The sequence below is a fragment of the Terrapene carolina genome, unplaced genomic scaffold (genome assembly GCF_002925995.2).
Source record: "Terrapene carolina triunguis isolate 2854851 unplaced genomic scaffold, T_m_triunguis-2.0 Scaffold67, whole genome shotgun sequence".
In the NCBI taxonomy this organism is placed as follows: Eukaryota; Metazoa; Chordata; order Testudines; family Emydidae; genus Terrapene; species Terrapene triunguis.
In genome coordinates, this window is record NW_020664418.1 from 44,663,587 (window position 1) to 44,680,520 (window position 16,934).

The 16,934-nt window shown below is 46.6% G+C and overlaps 1 protein-coding gene across 1 annotated transcript in view; it reads right to left on the reverse strand.

The window, feature by feature from the left end:
• Positions 1-16,934, reverse strand: part of ADAMTS17 (ADAM metallopeptidase with thrombospondin type 1 motif 17) — a 262,300-nt gene that overhangs the window by 89,189 nt on the left and 156,177 nt on the right. Inside the window, exon 14 of the mRNA XM_026648360.2 lies at positions 13,943-14,070. Coding sequence (XP_026504145.1) covers positions 13,943-14,070 — 128 coding nt within the window. The remainder of the gene's footprint in view (positions 1-13,942; positions 14,071-16,934) is intronic.

Here is a 16,934-nt window from a genome sequence, read left to right on the forward strand (position 1 = left end):
AGATTGTGTGTTCTCCCTAATCCTTGCTCTCATGGTGGAACCCCGACGAAGGAGCCCCGACTTTGCGGCTTCAGACTTCATGCCAGGAGGCACGCTCCTTGACGACTCTGGCTGAGGTCTTGGGCGGGGGGGGTCTCCCCAGCCTGAGTCCAACAGGGGCCTCATTGCTTTCTCCATGAGGTGCTTCTTAACCTGGAGTTCTGGCACCTCGCAGGTCTGGTTTGGAACTGAGTGACAGATACTGTACGTAGTGGAGGTATGAGCTTCTCCAAGGCAGAAAAGACAGGGCTGGTGGTTGTTGCTGACTGAGAAGGAATGGGGGCAAGAGAGAATTTCTGAAGCCTGGTAATCCTGGGCATAATCTAAGTCAGGGGTCGGCAACCTTTGGCACGTGGCCCATCAGGGTAATCCGCTGGTGGGCCGTGAGACATTTTGTTTACGTTAACTGTCTGTAGGCATGGCCCCTCACAGCTCCCAGTGGCTCCAGTGGCCACGGTTCGCCATTCCCGGTTCGCCGTTTCTGGCCAATGGGAGCTGCGGGAAGCTGTTGCTTGCGTGGACCTGATAATGACAGATAGCACAACAGCCTTGACTGATACACAGCTTTCCTTGTAACTTGGCAGGAAGGCATATATTTTCAGCTGCATTTGAACAACCACAAGCAACTGGATGGATAAAGGAAATGTGGCAAGCACTTCAACCAACTTTATTGCGAGTGTTATGAGACCAGTCCACAGGACTGTAGAGGAGGAGCAACAACGCAGGGATGCAAAGGACCAGATCTCTAGATCTACACTGGGGTCCTTCATAGGGTGACCAGACAGCAAATGTGAAAAATCGGGACATGGTGTGGGGGTAATAGGAGCCTATATAAGAAAAAGACCCAAAAATCGGGACTGTCCCTATAAAATCGGGACATCTAGTCACCTTAGTCCTTCATAAACCTTAAACCACGAGGATGACGTAGGACAGCCAAGTAAAGATAAGGAGGGGACGGCTATGTGCTTTTCATGTTTTTAAGGCAAATTTCCACATAGGGTTGCTACCTAATTAATGCCCCATAAGTATGAGTCAGGCCATGTAGGATCGTGAAATAAATATCGAATGCGCCTGGATATGTCAATGTATTTCATATAGTAAGTACATAATGATAGTAATATAGACATGCTGATTCTAGCTCAGCTGACCAAATTACATAGAAGAATCATAGAATTATAGAAGATTAGGGTTGGAAGAGACCTCAGGAGGTTCTAGTCCAACCCCTGCTCAAAGCAGGAACACCACCAACTAAATCATCCCAGCCAGGGCTTTGTCAAGCCAGGCCTTAAAAACCTCTAAGGAAGGAGTTTCCACCACCTCCCTAGCTAACCCATTCCAGTGCTTCACCACCCTCCTAGTGAAATAGTTTTTCCTAATCTCCAACCTAGACCTCCCGCACTGCAACTTGAGACCATTGCTCCTTGTTCTGTCATCTGCCACCACGGAGAACAGCCGAGCTCCATCCTCTTTGGAACCCCCCTTCAGGTAGTTGAAGGCTGCTATCAAATCCCTCCTCACTCTTCTCTACATGCAGAACATAAGAAATTCTTTTAGTGGAGAGCTGATGAGGTACTTTGTTTTTCAGAATAATCAATTATACCCGGACCCAGAACCTTTCTGATGAGGGTTTAAGATGTGAATTACATCACGTACAAGTACTGCAATGTCAAGGAAAGGATGAAATCTTAGAGTAGCCAGGCTCTCACTATGTCAGAGACATGTTTGGAGTAGGGATGTACCTGGATTTCTGAGAGTTTAACCAATCACTTCAAAGGGAGCAGAGTTAGGCCAACGCTGACCGCTTAGGAAAATCCCACCTCTGGAGTACAGTCAACAAACTATCAGATGGGACCCAACCCACCTCTAGTCTAACGGGCACATTTTTATGGCAGGAGTTGCCCTGAAAATCAGAAAACACGGGACACACACGGTTAGGTGTTACCCTGCAGTATAAGGCATATGTGACGCACATGTTAATGACAACATCCATTAGAGACACACTCAAGATCTCCCGAAAAACAAAGGTGCAACAACAGCTTCATCATGGCCACGGACAAAAAGGGTGAGGAGCGACTCTACTGGAAGCAAATTGTGTTTCTTGGGCAACAGGCAAACCATTTCCCACACACCGACTACCTCATTTTGCTGTGATTTCAGACACCTCTTGATTTGTATGTTCCACAGGTCTGATAGCACAGAGGGTGAGAGTGGGCATGTCCAACACATCATAAAGTGCAAAGCTGATAAAGTAATTTTATGGGTTTCTGTCTTTCACTCATGCAGAAAAGAGGAATGTGTCAAACAGCATTGCTTCCCACCAGGCTCCTGCTGGAGGATTTAACGAACGAACGGCTCCCTCCTTCACCAGAGCAACATACAAGCATCGTCCTGTAGCAAGTGGAGACTACACTCGCAGCCCCCAAACCTCTTGCAGCTTTGAAAAGCATCTGCCATCTCAACGATACAAACATTCTCTGCTACACCTGGGAATCACAAACCACCTGGGATTTGGTCTTGTAAACTGTTGCTTAAAAAGCAGAATTTTTAAAAAAAAAAGCATAAAGCATTTTTTGGCTTCAGAATGAAAATTTCTGCATTCTCATTACTTTATAAGAGAAAAAAAACCATAGAAGCACTTTCTCCATCTGTATGAATATTATAGACCTTGCTGTTTGCTTTTCCTTCCCCATGCTTGCAAACTGCTTCCAAAATAAAAGAGGACTGAATCTTTTTTATTGTGAAATGGCTTATGTTAAGAATTTAGAGTGGTATTGCGAAAAGAGGCAAAAGTCACACTGAGTCTTGATGGGATTTCTGCTCCTAAATCATTTAGATGCTTTTGAAAAAATCCACCCTTATTGTTGCATTTAAAAACAAAATAAAAGAAGCAAAAACAGAACCAATGTCACTATCAATGGGAATGAAGAATCTCCCAAAGGTGTTTGCAGAAGTGGGCTCTTAATTGGCAGCATGTATCTTAAGCTTTGACAGAAGCTATGGAGCACTCTAGGGTTGGACGATACTGCTGGTTCATTTCATTGTGGCTGGATACTCTATGATCCCACCAATCTGAGAGAGAAATAAAAAGGAAAGGAAGTAACTTTGGCATGTTTTTACTCTGTATGCAATGCACAAGATGGTCCCCGCTGGAGAAGAGTGTACTCAAGCACCTGGATGTCTTCTGTATTTCTGGGGGAGGACAAAAACGGATGGTAATGCTGGTGTAAATACCATCGGCTCATCTGGAAGACCTCGTGGCTGACTTCTCCAGTATCAGCCCTGCTCTTGAAGCCCTCAGGATTCTTGCCCGTGGGGATTTCATTGTGCACGCTGACATCAGCACAGTACAGGACTTCCTTGAAGTGATGGACTCTGGACTTTGCCCAGTGGTTCTGGCTCCTGCTCAAATCGGTTGTTGAAAGCCAGAGGTGTGGCTGTGGTACTGTTATTATCACTTTGTACAGGGAATATGATGGAGGCCCCCTATTAAAAAAAAGTGCCTTGATATGGGAGCGGTTGCCAGCTGATTTTAAAATGGGGTTTAAAACCCTATGGGATGGGCACCTGACTATATTAGGCCCCTTGACGAGACTCCTGGTGGATCTTGTGCTTTGACACCACCCATGTTTAGGAGTAATCCATCACTCCTTATGCCTTTGCTGAGTGAGCCATATGGCACGGAACTCATTCTCTTTGAGCAGGCATCTCGGTCCACTCCTCCCTCCCCTTTTTAAATAATTAAACATTGGAAAATATACTTGATGGGGGGTATTTTCAGTTTCAATCATTGTTGGCCCTTACATAGGAACCTTCCCCTCTCCTTTTTAGTGATACCGTAGCATTTGGATTCCTAAGCATGTGGTCTGGTTTTAACAATGATGTTATTTGTATTTTGAATGGCTGTACAAGAGCCTCTGAGTGTGTGTGTTTTGCTATATAAATACAATTATTATTGTTATGTACACCCAACCCAGTGTCAGACCTGACATTGTATGTTCACAGAATTGTAATGCTTCCCAGATGCTGAGCTAAACGAGCTGTCTCAATGGACCAACTATAAATATTGATGCAACATGTGCCAGTCTGCAAATTAATCATGTACAGAACATTCTGGTTATGCCAGACTCATGTGCATTGCCAACTTTTCTCCGTAATATCCAGTGTCCATTTATAGTTCAAGGGATGGAACACATGAAACAGGAATGTACACAGGTGAGTAGGTGATGTCAGACTGGAGGTTAAGAGAAGTCCCGTTTCTTTACTGAAAACACAGCAGCAGGCAGTGTAGTGGGTTATGGGCTTCTACTGCGACCCGTGAATGGAAGCTACCCGAGGACGCTACTCTGATAGCTCGTTTGAACATTACTGTCTGCTCCGTTTCTCTTCCATTGGGGTTTTACAATAAATGGGGGTGCTATAAACAAGAGTAGAAATCAACAAAAAAACCCCTCTGTCTGTGGGGAAAGTAAACGTTGCTCCAGCCAGCACCATCAGCAGCATTTTCTGGACCTTCAAAGTTTGCTTCAATCATGGAGCTGCCCTCGGGGTAGGGTAGGTGGGCAATGCCCATCCTGTTCTGAATTAGATACACTGACCTTTACCCATTGAATTAATCTTTGTGTGTCTATATCACCTACCCACTTAGCGGTCCCCCAGCCTACAATTATTTATTCACTAGAGTTTCTCCCCAGAATGGGATTCAATGTGATCCTCACTTCTTCTGGATGAAGTGCATATGAATGCGAGATGGCTGCTTTGCAGGATAAGGCTAGCTCCAAAGATTATAAAGCAAAGAGGAAAGCATCTAAGGGAGGTGCCATGTTGTCACTCACTTGCCCCATGTGCTCTTTCTGAGCTAACCTCAGTCATCTTCTTCCCAATTCAGTAAATGGCAGTGGGACTGATGGGAAAATAGTCGGCAGCGGAACACAGCAAATCTAAAGCAGACTCAAAAGTGGTAGGTCTTTAAAAGTTTAGTTAGACACTACAAATACTTATTCTTTGTCTCTTATTCTATGTTCACCAAGAGCACCAGTATGTTTGTTTTCTAGTCTTCAGATTACATTATCACAGAGCCCTGGCCTGTCTGAGGCAAGTCACAGAACAGTCCCAAATAAAGCATGTTAGACTTTGTGTGCACTCTGTAAGATTAACTGAAGGACAGGCATAAACATAGCTGCACAGTGTAAAATTACTTGTGATGGAACATTTGGGAGCAATGTTTGAAATGCAAGAACACGAGTCCTGCATGGAAAATAAGCACGAGGATGCAAACAGTTAATTGCATGAGCAAAAATATGCAGAATGCAAAAAAACGGGTACTGATGTGCAAAAAGTGTTTCCCATCACCAGTTTGTGCAGGCAATGAACTATTTTGCATGTGTCCTTTGTGCCCAAATGAACCTATTTTGCATGTGCAATTTAGAACCCTATTTTTGAAAATTTCTCCATTTCTGGGGAATCAGCATTGGCCCTTAACACATTACGACAACAATCATTTGAAAGAAGTCCTTCTAAGATGGATTTGCTGCCCCATAGGCAGCATTGTATTATCAATGAGTAAACTGTAGATTTGCTAGCAAGCAAGAGAATCCACGATATGGCAACAACTTTACAAGAAGGCTGTGGAAAAGCCCGAACATCCTCACATCATAAATTGTTAAATCGCAGAAAAGGCTGCTCTTGATCTGTAGCCATATTCCACTGTACGGGATTTGGTTTTCAAAAGGGTCTTAGAAAACATCTTGAAGTACAATATCCAGTCCCCATCAGAAAGCTTTTCCTCCTTATTGTCAGCTTCAGTCTTGTGATAGCTTACTAAGCACGGAGTACGTGCTTTGAGAGAGGCCAAAGCTAAATGCATATGCTCCACAACTGAGCTGCTAGATTATTTCTGATCTTTTCTCTTTGGCACACTTGTGTAACATCTGAGGGCTTTCCTACTATTGCGTCTGCCATCAGTACTATGCTAACACCAGCAGGACCAAGGTAGCAAGCAATTGAAATGCTTCAGAAATTGCAGAGCTGCCATTATTGTATTTCCTGCAAGGATACACAGAGCAGAGAGTTCAGACAGAACCAAAATGTTATGAATTCTACAATTCATGGAATCTTCATGATAGATTTGTTGTTGCTTTAAAAAAAAAAAAAAAGGTAATGACATGAAAGCGATCTGAGATTCGGGTTACACTCTCATCTCATCTCCAACACAGCCTGAAGTATGACAGTGAAAGCCAGCTAATTAGAGCGCTAGGTACCACCTGCAAGGTTTGCAGTTTTACACTGACTTTATTCACGATTACAGGCACCTGAGACTGTTGCTGATATCCAGAAAGGTACAGATTTGCAGCAGCCAAGAACACAATGACAAGAAGGAACTCCATTTAATAGCAGGTTAAATGCATTTTCCAGCAGAAAATGGCAAATCCGTGCATACACACTGAACGTCTGTAGTCTGCTAAAGAGACATTGCTAGCAAATGCATTCATCAGTGCTATAAAACATTTCTAGACCGTCATTGTTTTATACTGCTCGCTTCGGTTTTAAGACCAACTCTTGAGGTCACTACTAAGTTTTTAGTTAGCCCTAAGCCAGGCAATCTCACAAGGAGTTTTTCCAAGTCAGGACAGAATAAAACTGGACATTAGCACTTGGCTAATGATAAGAAGTAAACTTTTAAAAATATCTAGGTGATTTAGGAGCCCAAGCGCTAGTATCAAAAGTGCCTTAGGTATCCTGGAGCCTATATCCCACTTAACTGACAATGAGATTTAGACTCCTAAGTGCCCAGCAGACAGATTTTTAGAGGTGTTTTGGCACCTAACTTCCACTGAAGACACTTCTCAAAAGGGTACTTAGGCTTTTGTGAAAACTGCAGCCAAGTCCTGTTTTCTACCCCGAAGACTATCACCTGCCTACGACAAGAAAAACATAAAATGAGACAGAGAACATTGGTTCAGGAAAGGCAGCGTGTCATGACTTGAGGAGAGAAAGAAGGGGATTGCTTGAGAAGGTGGGTTTCAGGGAGGGGAATTTAAGGATGAGAGAAATGCTGATTTTGTAGCCTATAGGTACAGGTATTTGCTAGGTACGGCGTAGGCATAAGTTAAGGTGGTAATGCAATGAGCCTACAAGCCTCAAGGCCTATAAGACAAAAGCTTAGCTAACCTAATCAAGGCATAAGGCCCCAAAAACCTTAGCATATGTAGTTAACCAGGAGTAACCCTAGATCATAAGATATCACAAGATAGAATGCTGCAATGGCTAAACTGCTGACAGGTGACCACAAGATGCTCGTTTATACCAGCTTGGGATATTTTAAAGTTAGGAACATCAGCAGATGTCTGACCACAAGAAAACCATGGTAACTGATTGACATATATGCTAATAAGCTTGAGATAAATGGACTAGTAACCCGTGGGAGAAGGGAACCCCAATATTAGCAGGGTGAGGAAATACAAATAAGGAAAAGGGGATGAAACCCCTACTGAATATACAATAGTCTTTTCAGTATAACACCTTATAAAAGCTGTATCCCAGCATGTGTGTTTTGGGAGAGGTAGCTCTTGGGAGATGTTAGGATCATAAAATATAAGGGTTGGAAGGGACCTTAGGAGGTCATCTAGTCCAACCCCTTGCTCAAAGCAGGACCAATCCCCAGACAGATTTTTACCCCAGTTCCCTAAATGGCCCTCTCAAGGATTGAACTCACAACCCTGGGTTTAGCAGGCCAATGATGACCATCAGTGATGGTGACGAAGACAATGACTAACACTTCAGGTTGTTCTGTAAGGGACGGTGTGAGTATACGGATGCTCAGATGCATGTTCTGTATTATCTCTATCTACCTTGCTGGGCTGCAGTGTCTGTAACTTTGCTAACTTTATTAATAAAACTGTTACAAATTCAGATGGCTTTTCCTAAGTGTGAGTGTTGCAACCGTGAATGCTGGGGTTCCCAACTGAATAATAATTCTAATGCTACTGAGTCTGATCTTGGGACAAGAACTTACCAAACCCCAGAGTGTTAAATGGGAATTCTTATGTAAATCAATATAATTAATACACGATCCATAGGTCAGGCAACAATTTGCAGAAGAGGAGCTGGAGAGTTTCTGTCCAGCTGGTCTCTGCTCCTGAGAAGGCACAAAGGCAAGAGCAGGAAAGGGAGACACTGGGGCAGAAAGATGAAAGGTCTGGGAAGAGCAGAGGGAGTAAGGGGGGCAGCAGGGGAAAATGGGAGCAGAGATGGAGGGCACAGAGAGGTCGCCTGTGTCTGTAGTTTACTACCAAATAAGCCTCACAGGCCTGCTGAAGAGCACTTTAGAAAGAATGAAGGCTAACCCGGAATTGGGAAAGCCACTAGAGCAGGTGTGCCTGTTACATATGGATATCCGTCTGTTGTCACGCAGGTGAACCCCGACCCGTTTGTTCTCAATTGCTTCATTTATATTGCTGGCTCCAGAAGCCAGTACTATACTGAGTATACCAGGGGTTCTCAACCCGTGGCCCAATCAGCACACAGCTGCGGCCCATGTGACATCCTCAGGACCATACAGGAAGTATATATATTGTGTGGATGTGGCCAACATAACACTTAGAGAGCTGCATATGCAGCCCATAATGGTAAATAGATTGAGAACCACTGGTGTATACCATGGTGATTACACACTAGTTGTGTATCTATGGCTCCAGATGTTTCTACTGTATTATCATGGTGTTAATTCACTTATGTCACTGCCTTCAGATGATACTGGCAGCATATTACATGGCATTGCTGATAGTGGGCGGCATAGGCGCCGACTCCATAGGTGCTCCAGGGCTGGAGCACCCATGGAAAAAAAATAGTGGGTGCTGAGCACCCACAGGCAGGTCCCTCCTCCCCCCCACCCGCCGATCAGCTTGTCTCCGTCCCCCGCAGTGCCTCCCGCCGGCCGCCATCAGCAGTTTGGCGGCGTGCTGGGGGAGGAATGGAGGGGCGGGCCTGGGCGACGCACGGCCCAGAACGTGCTGGGAGGGCAGGCGCAGCGGAAGGACAAAGCGCCCCGCCCCCGCAGGTAACATGGGCGGGGAGAGTGTGGTGGCCCCGGGCTGGGACACACACACACACGTGACCTGCCCTTTTGCTCATGCCCCCCCCCCCACTCTGGGGAGGCACCAGTTGAATATGGGGCACCCTCGGGGGAAGGGGTGGAGTGGGGGCGGGGCCTAGGACCCTAGGGTTCTAGAACCCTGCAAGGTGGGAGGGTCCCAGAGCTCGGGCTGCAGCCCGAGCTGGAATGTCTACACCACAATGAAACAGCCCCGCAGCCCGAGCCCTGCAAGCCTGAGTCAGCTGGCACGGCTCAGCTGCGTGTCTAACTGCAGTGTAGACACATGCTTACTCATGACGGCTTTGCTTTAATTTTGGTGAAACTGACCAAGAAAAATGCTCCTTTTCCATTATTCAGATCTGAATCCAATAAACTTGCCTCTATCAAAGGAAGCTGGAAGCCAACTGCATTCATAAAATGTAAATGAAAACAGAATTTTAGGCTTTCACTCCTAATGGGTGTGTGATGAAGTGGGAATGTTCTTAATGTTTTCGCTGAATGCTGTGTGGGTGCCTCAGTTTCCCCTATGCATTTCTCTAGCGTCTAGGGGTGTGTGATTGTTGCAGAGCACTAGGGGGCCAGTGTGATCCTGTCTGCACAGAGAATGGCCAACACCGTGTCTCCTGGCAACTAATGGCCTGGACCCCTCCTCTGCAAAGGTGCCAACTAAAGGTGTTGAAGAACAAAGAGATCAGGTGACCTCCTGGCTCAGGAAAGAGACAAAGGGAGAGGAGGGGCTGGAGAGTTTTCAGTTTAGAGCTGGCTGGGAAAATGGAGAGGAGGCTAGACAGACCTCCCTGACCCCCCAAGATGAACCTGACCGAGGGGGTCCTGTTGTCTGTACCTGCAAGACCTGTCTTGAACTGTGTTCCTGTCGTCTAAATAAACCTTCTGTTCTACTGGCTGGCTGAGAGTCATGGTGAATCGCAGGAAGCCGAGGGTGCTGGGCCTTGTCTCCCCCAAACTCCGTGACAGGGTGCTGGGATACTTTGAGGTTTATTGGATGTGATGTGGTTCTCCCTCCCTGTCTCAAAAACTCCTCCATAGCGAGCGACTTTGCTGACTCTATCTGAATTCATTTTGCAGCCAGAAAAGATGAGATTTGTTTAGGAGAGTTTACCGTTGAAGGAAACAGGGAAAGGGGCTGTTTAAAAGAACAGTCCAGGAATTCCAACAGACAATGGTTCCTGCAAATGTGCACATTACACTGGCAATGTGTCATCCCTGCCATCAATAGCCTCTAACTACAGAGGCATTACACGGCATGAAAAATACATCTCTGCAGCACCTGCATTCCATTTCATCACTTACTATCCTCACCAGGTCCCCTGTAACGCCTGCTTTGAGGCTTTGTACACCCCGTATGTGACCAGTAAATTAATACACACCCTAAACTGTTCTGTCAAGCAGCTAGTTAGCGGAGTATCTCCTCTAAGTGGGATGTGCTGTCATGTTCAGCAATTCATTACACTAAGCTACTCAAACAGAAGACCAGTACAAAGGAGTTCATGCGGCTTTAAAGCCTTCCCGGGTTGCATCCATCATTATGCATTTTCTCTGAGCCAGATGCAAACGGACTGAATGTTCTGCAGCTGTCATCATCTCTCCGCACAGTTTAAGACAGCTGCCCCCGAGCTGAAGTGTAATTCACTTTTCATGATGCATCTCCAAAAGACACTGCGCATAAAGAATTTCATTTGGAGGGGAGCAGGCTTCTACTCCCGGAAAGAAGGAAACGTGCTTTGCCGTAACACTTGATTTAGCATTCACAGCTGATTTTGAGCGGCCTTAAGTATAACACTGGCTAGGCCAGTGCAATGGTCATCGGCGTGCATCTGGGAGGTGCACAGCTGGCCTTGCGAGAAAAGATTATTAATGGCATTTCTTTGGAGGTGGTTGGAAAGGGAAGAAAATCCATAATAGGGATGTACCATGAACCTGCCTATGTCAAGGGCACCACATGGTAACTAATGTATAGAGAAAATAAACCCCCGTGCCCGGTTCCCTAGCAAGGCGCTGTTACTGATTCCTCCTCTGAGCAAAAGAGAAGGGCTGGGTTAAATATGTCCCTCTCAGGGCCGTTTAGCAGAGAGAGGCAGGAAACTTCCCTGCATGTGCTACCCACATGGCAAGGCCGAAACGTGGCAGTGAGAGGAGAAGCCACCAGGCGGTTATCCCATTTCTGCACAGGGAGCAGGGAACGGTTGAACAAGGGAGCGCAGTCAGGGGAGCTGCTCCCTCCTGTGAATGACCTGGTGCTGTGCCCCTTAACCACTACGTCTTAGGAAATACATGACAGAGCTTAGAACTGGTGCTGAGGTTACTGTGCCAGATCTTCAGCTGGCACAAATCAGCATGGCTCCGCGGAAGTCAATGCAGGTGTAGGCTAAACATCAGGAGAGATGTCCCAGCAGATGTATCAGATTGAGGAATAGTCTCCCAAGGAAAAGGTGCCAGCCCCATCACTTGGCACATTTAAAACTAGACCAGATAAACCAGCGAATGATGTGAAGGGAAAATCCAGCGTTGGCTGGGGACGGACTGGATGACTCAACAGGGCTTTTGCCAATCTAATTGCTGGGGCAATGTCAGGAATCAGGGCCTGCAGCCGAGCTGTTTCCCAGGCAGTCTCATCAGTACATCTGGTCTGCAGCAGCTGCCTAATTAGCCACACAATGTGACTGGTTGCTGAGGCCAGCAGGCCAGCTCTTAAGCCAGCAACAGCGGCAGCTCGCTGGCTTCTCAACACTCACCCCCCCCACTGTGCCTGCATTACCTTGTTCCTGTTGCTCCTGCCTTGCACCCAGCCTTGCCTCTTTCCTGTCCCTCCCTCGCGCCCCTCCTTGCCTGAGACCCTGTTTGCTCAAGCTCCTGACCTCCAGTTTTGACCCCCAGCTGCGGCTCCTGACTACTGAGTCCAGCTCGACCCCCTGGCTCTGGTATCCAGTCCGTCCTCCGGTTTTGAACCCTGGCTCTGGGGACTGACTCTGGCCACTAGGCCTGCTGCCCGTTCCAGCCACTAGGCTAGACCACCCTCATCCCAGTTACTTGACCATAGAATCTCAAATGCACTTTCAAGCCCCACGTATGGGCCAAACAGAGAAGAACCACAGAGTTTCTGCCACGATGGAGGGTCCACACGGAAGGACTCTGTGACCCATGGACACTGCAGAGGAGACCATTGTGGTGGGTATTTAATTACGGTTAGACTCTGGCTGGTATGCAGTAGTACGCTGTATCTGCATCGCTCCCAGCTGCTTTCTTCTTCTTCTTCTTCAGAATATCATAGAATCCTAGAATATCAGGGTTGGAAGGGACCTCAGGAGGTCATCTAGTCCAACTCCCTACTCAAAGCAGGACCAATTCCCAACTAAATCATCCCAGCCAGGGCTTTGTCAAGCCTGACCTTAAAAACCTCTAAGGAAGGAGATTCCACCACCTCCCTAGGTGACCCATTCCAGTGCTTCACCACCCTCCTAGTGAAAAAGTTTTTCCTAATATCAGTTTTTCATATAAGAAAACCCACCACTCAACTCCTAGCTGTTATTGTTGTGAGAAAATGTGAATTGAGTGTAACCAGTGCAATGAAAACCACCTGCAAATAGCTTGAAACAACAGCTCCAAAAGGTGGGACTAGCCCCATTCCTTTCAGTGGGTCCTAAGTCAAATGTCCAATGAAGATACTTTAAAAGCCTACATTGTTACCAATTTGACTGCTCATCAAAGCAGGTAAGACAGGAGGCAAAGGATCACACTATGAAGAGCTACATAATCTGTTCCGAGTGACAGCTCGTTCTGGTGCTGAAGCGAGTGGGCTCGAGACACACTACTGCTCACTGCCTAACTCGCTAAGAGGAAGTCAAGTCCGAAGAGCCCAGCAGAGCATGATCGATCATATTTTGAACATTGGTACAACCTACTGAAAGTGGCATCTCACGTAGGTGCCTCAAGTGGGTGGAGCTTATTTTCTGGGCAGAGTTTGGAAGAGTACCACTACCCTTCCCACACCCTATTTCAATTCCTGATACCCCACACAAGGCAGGGGTGGGGATGGGCATGCTAAGGGCATGGCCAGTGAATTTCAAGCACAGCCAAATTGCACTGGATGGGAGAAGTGAGCTTTTCCACTATTCCCATCCATAGCCTGCAGTAGCCAGGCACAAGCTGGCCATGTGGGTCAGCAGCCCCCAAAGCATAGGATGGGGCTGAGGATAGCTTCTCTCAGCCCTTCTGCACTCAGCAGTTTCCTTGCACTGAAGCATGCTGAGCTGAGCTGGGCCGTGCTCCAGCCCAGTGCCTCTGGGTCTATGCTTGCAATTTTCTGAGGCTTTATAAACAATTTGCTTTGTAAGCCCATCTTGGTATTTGTGGACGTGCTGAAAAGGGTTGTGACGTCAATAACATAAGACACATACAACAGGATAGTGGCCATTTCAATCCCGCGAGTGGCATTTCAGATTCCTCCAACGAGCAGCCAAAACGCAGGAGTTAAACAGACCAGACGACCCACTAGCTGTCCCTTCAAACCCAACCAATCTGTTGACTAGACGGGATAGGATCACATCCTAAAGCATCTCCAGCTGTTCAGTGACATGGTCTTATATCTCAGGAATTTACCATAGCTCTTCAAACAAAACACACGATTAGGAAACTCTTGCAGTTGCTTTTGCGAAACAGAACCACATAGTTATTTCACAGGCGGTCTCAGAGCCACCCTCAGTGACGCTGGCTGATCATAAACAACCGACACAGCTCACAGCAGCCCAGGACAATAGATATACTTGGAAAATAAACAATAGAAAGTTACTCCACCTGGCACTTGCCATGTACGCAGAGGTCAGTCTCATAAGGCCCACATGGAGTACCATCAAGAACCCTGTCTGCCACCAACGCAGGGGACTCCTTCCCCAGAGGAGAGCAGAAGAGTTCACACGGCTTATCTGAAAAAATACACAAGATCGGCAACTTCATTCAGCAGCAACAGCAGCATTTAGACAGAGCACGAGAATGTCTGATGGAACAAGATGCATGAATATAGTAAGTACGTAACACGGACTCTATACAACTACACTGACAAGTACATATTTATTGATAACTCTAAGTGGGCTCAGATTCTAACGGTCTCCGCTTTAAGGCTGCTTGACCCATTGTTTCCATTCAAGCCCAGCATTCTACCTCTCCAAGATGCACTGTTTATCTGAAGATGCAGAAAGGGTTAAAAAGCGAGAGGTATGGGAGACTTGAATCATCGGCAATACTTGTCATTTTAGATCTGAATGAGTAACTTACTGGAGCAATTTTTCCTTCTCTTTCTGTCAACTGGGCTTATATCTTTCCCTGCATAATTCCAATGCACAATCCTTGGTCTCTAGAATGGGCACAAGCAGCTCACGGTGAACATTTCATTGACAAAATTCAAGCTGTGCAAGCTGGTTCTAAATGGACACATCGATCGTGTGATTTGTGTCTGTTTCTTGACTGAGCTTAACTCTTGAAACCAGGTTTCCAGTGAGCACATTTGTGTTCAGAAATTTAAAACTCATTTTGCACAAATATTTGCTAAAATTTGCTTTGCTGCCAGCAAACTCGCTTGCTAGAAAGCAAACATATATTGTTGGGAAAAGATGAGCATTATTTGCCCATTCTAGTAATAATATATTATATTGTATGTTTAGACATTTACTTTGGAGGGAACTGTGGGGTAAATGTTTAGACATTTATGGGGAGGGATAGCTCAGTGGTTTGAGCATTGGCCTGCTAAACCCAGGGTTGTGAGTTCAATCCTTGAGGGGGCCACTTAGGGATCTGGGGCAAAATCAGTACTTGGTCCTGCTAATGAAGGCAGGGGGCTGGACTCGATGACCTTTCGGGGTCCCTTCCAGCTCTATGAGTTAGGTATATCTCCATATATTGTATTTTTTATTATAACTAGAGGAATAAGGGACTAAAAGGCTCAAACTATATAATTAACAACAGGTGCCAGGGTTCTCGTGTGTATGCATTTGCAGAGTGAGATGTTTTGATTTCCAGAACTCACTCCTGCTCTCTGCTGCACACAGACTGTACCGAAGGGTATGTCTATACTGCGACCGCACCTCGAGCTGACACACCCGAGCTAGGTTTAATCTAGCTAGCTCGGATCCTGGAATAAGGAAGCTGCAGGGTGACTTCAGCACAGTAATTATCTAGGGTGCCGGGTGGGTTTGTACAGCCAGTACTGAAGCCTGTGCTGCCATAGTTTCACTGTTCTGGAACCCGAGCTAGCCTGGGTACATCAATTCAAGCCGCAATCACAGCCTACGACTGCCGCATAGACAGACCCAGAGAAAGAACCTACTGACATTCTGATGTCAGTGTTGGTCTACACCAAAGCCTGCATCCTCCCCAGAGCTCGGTAGTGTCCAGTTTACAAGATGGGAGGCCAGGTTCTTTGATACACTAAGGCCATTTGTACAGGTCCCTTCCTGCTCTAAATTCCCTTTGAATCACGAACTTGCCTCACTGCAGCCCATCTCTCTAGTATGTCTGAGCAGAGTTCTAACGCAACGGAGAATCAGGGCTGGCCAGAGGGTGGTTGAGGTCTGTCTCTATTCAAAGGCTCAAGAAACCTTCACTGTGTGGACGCTGGGAACCAGAGGAGAAGACACGGGAGAACGTGGTTTGGAATTGTTTATATACTTAAACCAGACCTGTCAGCACTCCAAGAATGCCAAGCCAACCTGCACCCTGCCCGGCTGTCTTGCTTTAGGGAGGCATCACAGGTGCGTCCTATCAGTGCTCAAAGTCCTTGCTTCCCCCCCTACCCCGTCAAATCAAATCAGTTTCTCACTAGCTGGATTTTGATATCATTTTCTGTGAAAGCTGCACAAGGACTGGCCTGCATAGGGGAGTGCCCGTCTGGTTGTTTCTGGACAGCCTCTGTTCCCGCAGCTGTGAACAACTCTGACTGCCTGCTCTACCCATGTGGCGGGAAATATTTCTAATTCACAGCCTTAGCTCAAATGAGCCGTCCTCTCCATTATGTATTAAGGTATGCCAGTGTCCATTAGGAACCGTACGGCAGGCAGAGGGTCTGAGCATATACTCCCCTGCACCTTTGTAAAGCAGAACCGACCCTGCTCAAGTCAGCAGAGAGCTTTTGGTTTTTTAGCTCCTCCCTCCTTAATTTTCCATCAGGCCCAAGAATGGCAATATCCCTCCCCTCTTGCTGAAGGCAGCTCCCTTGGGTGTTTGCCAACACCTCTGGGAGTGCAGGTTGCAGAGGGGCTCTCAAAAGCAGGGGGTTCTTCCACTCTGTTTTTCCACATGGGGCGTCCAAAGCACCCACAGCCCCTGCTGGCCCAGAGAAGTGCCCTAGCTGATTTCTGGCTGCTCCTAAAGCCAGACTGATGTGGCACCTGCAGCAATAAGGCAAGAGGAGAATAAAAAAATGTTAGCGCAGCATGTGACCTAAATGGGTCAAGTATCCTGAATATTGTTCTGCAAATGCTCCCTAACAGAAGTCTGTGTCCTCTTGGGGAGAGCTGGGGTGCTGACTCCATCAATGGAAACAGAATCCCTGCAAGGTGGTGGCGTCCCTTTAAAAAACAACAACAACAGAGCACTCCCTTCCTATAAGTGTGTGATGAGAGCCACGGATGGCAACGGCACCGTTATGAGCAGGGCAGTTATGATGGATTTCAGTGAAGTCGGCAGCCAAAGCACAGGGACTGTACATCTCAGAAGTAGCCTTCACAATGGAGCCTTTTTATTCAGGAACCTCTGAGAGGTGCAGAGTTGCAATTTCATAGGCTGCAATTACTCC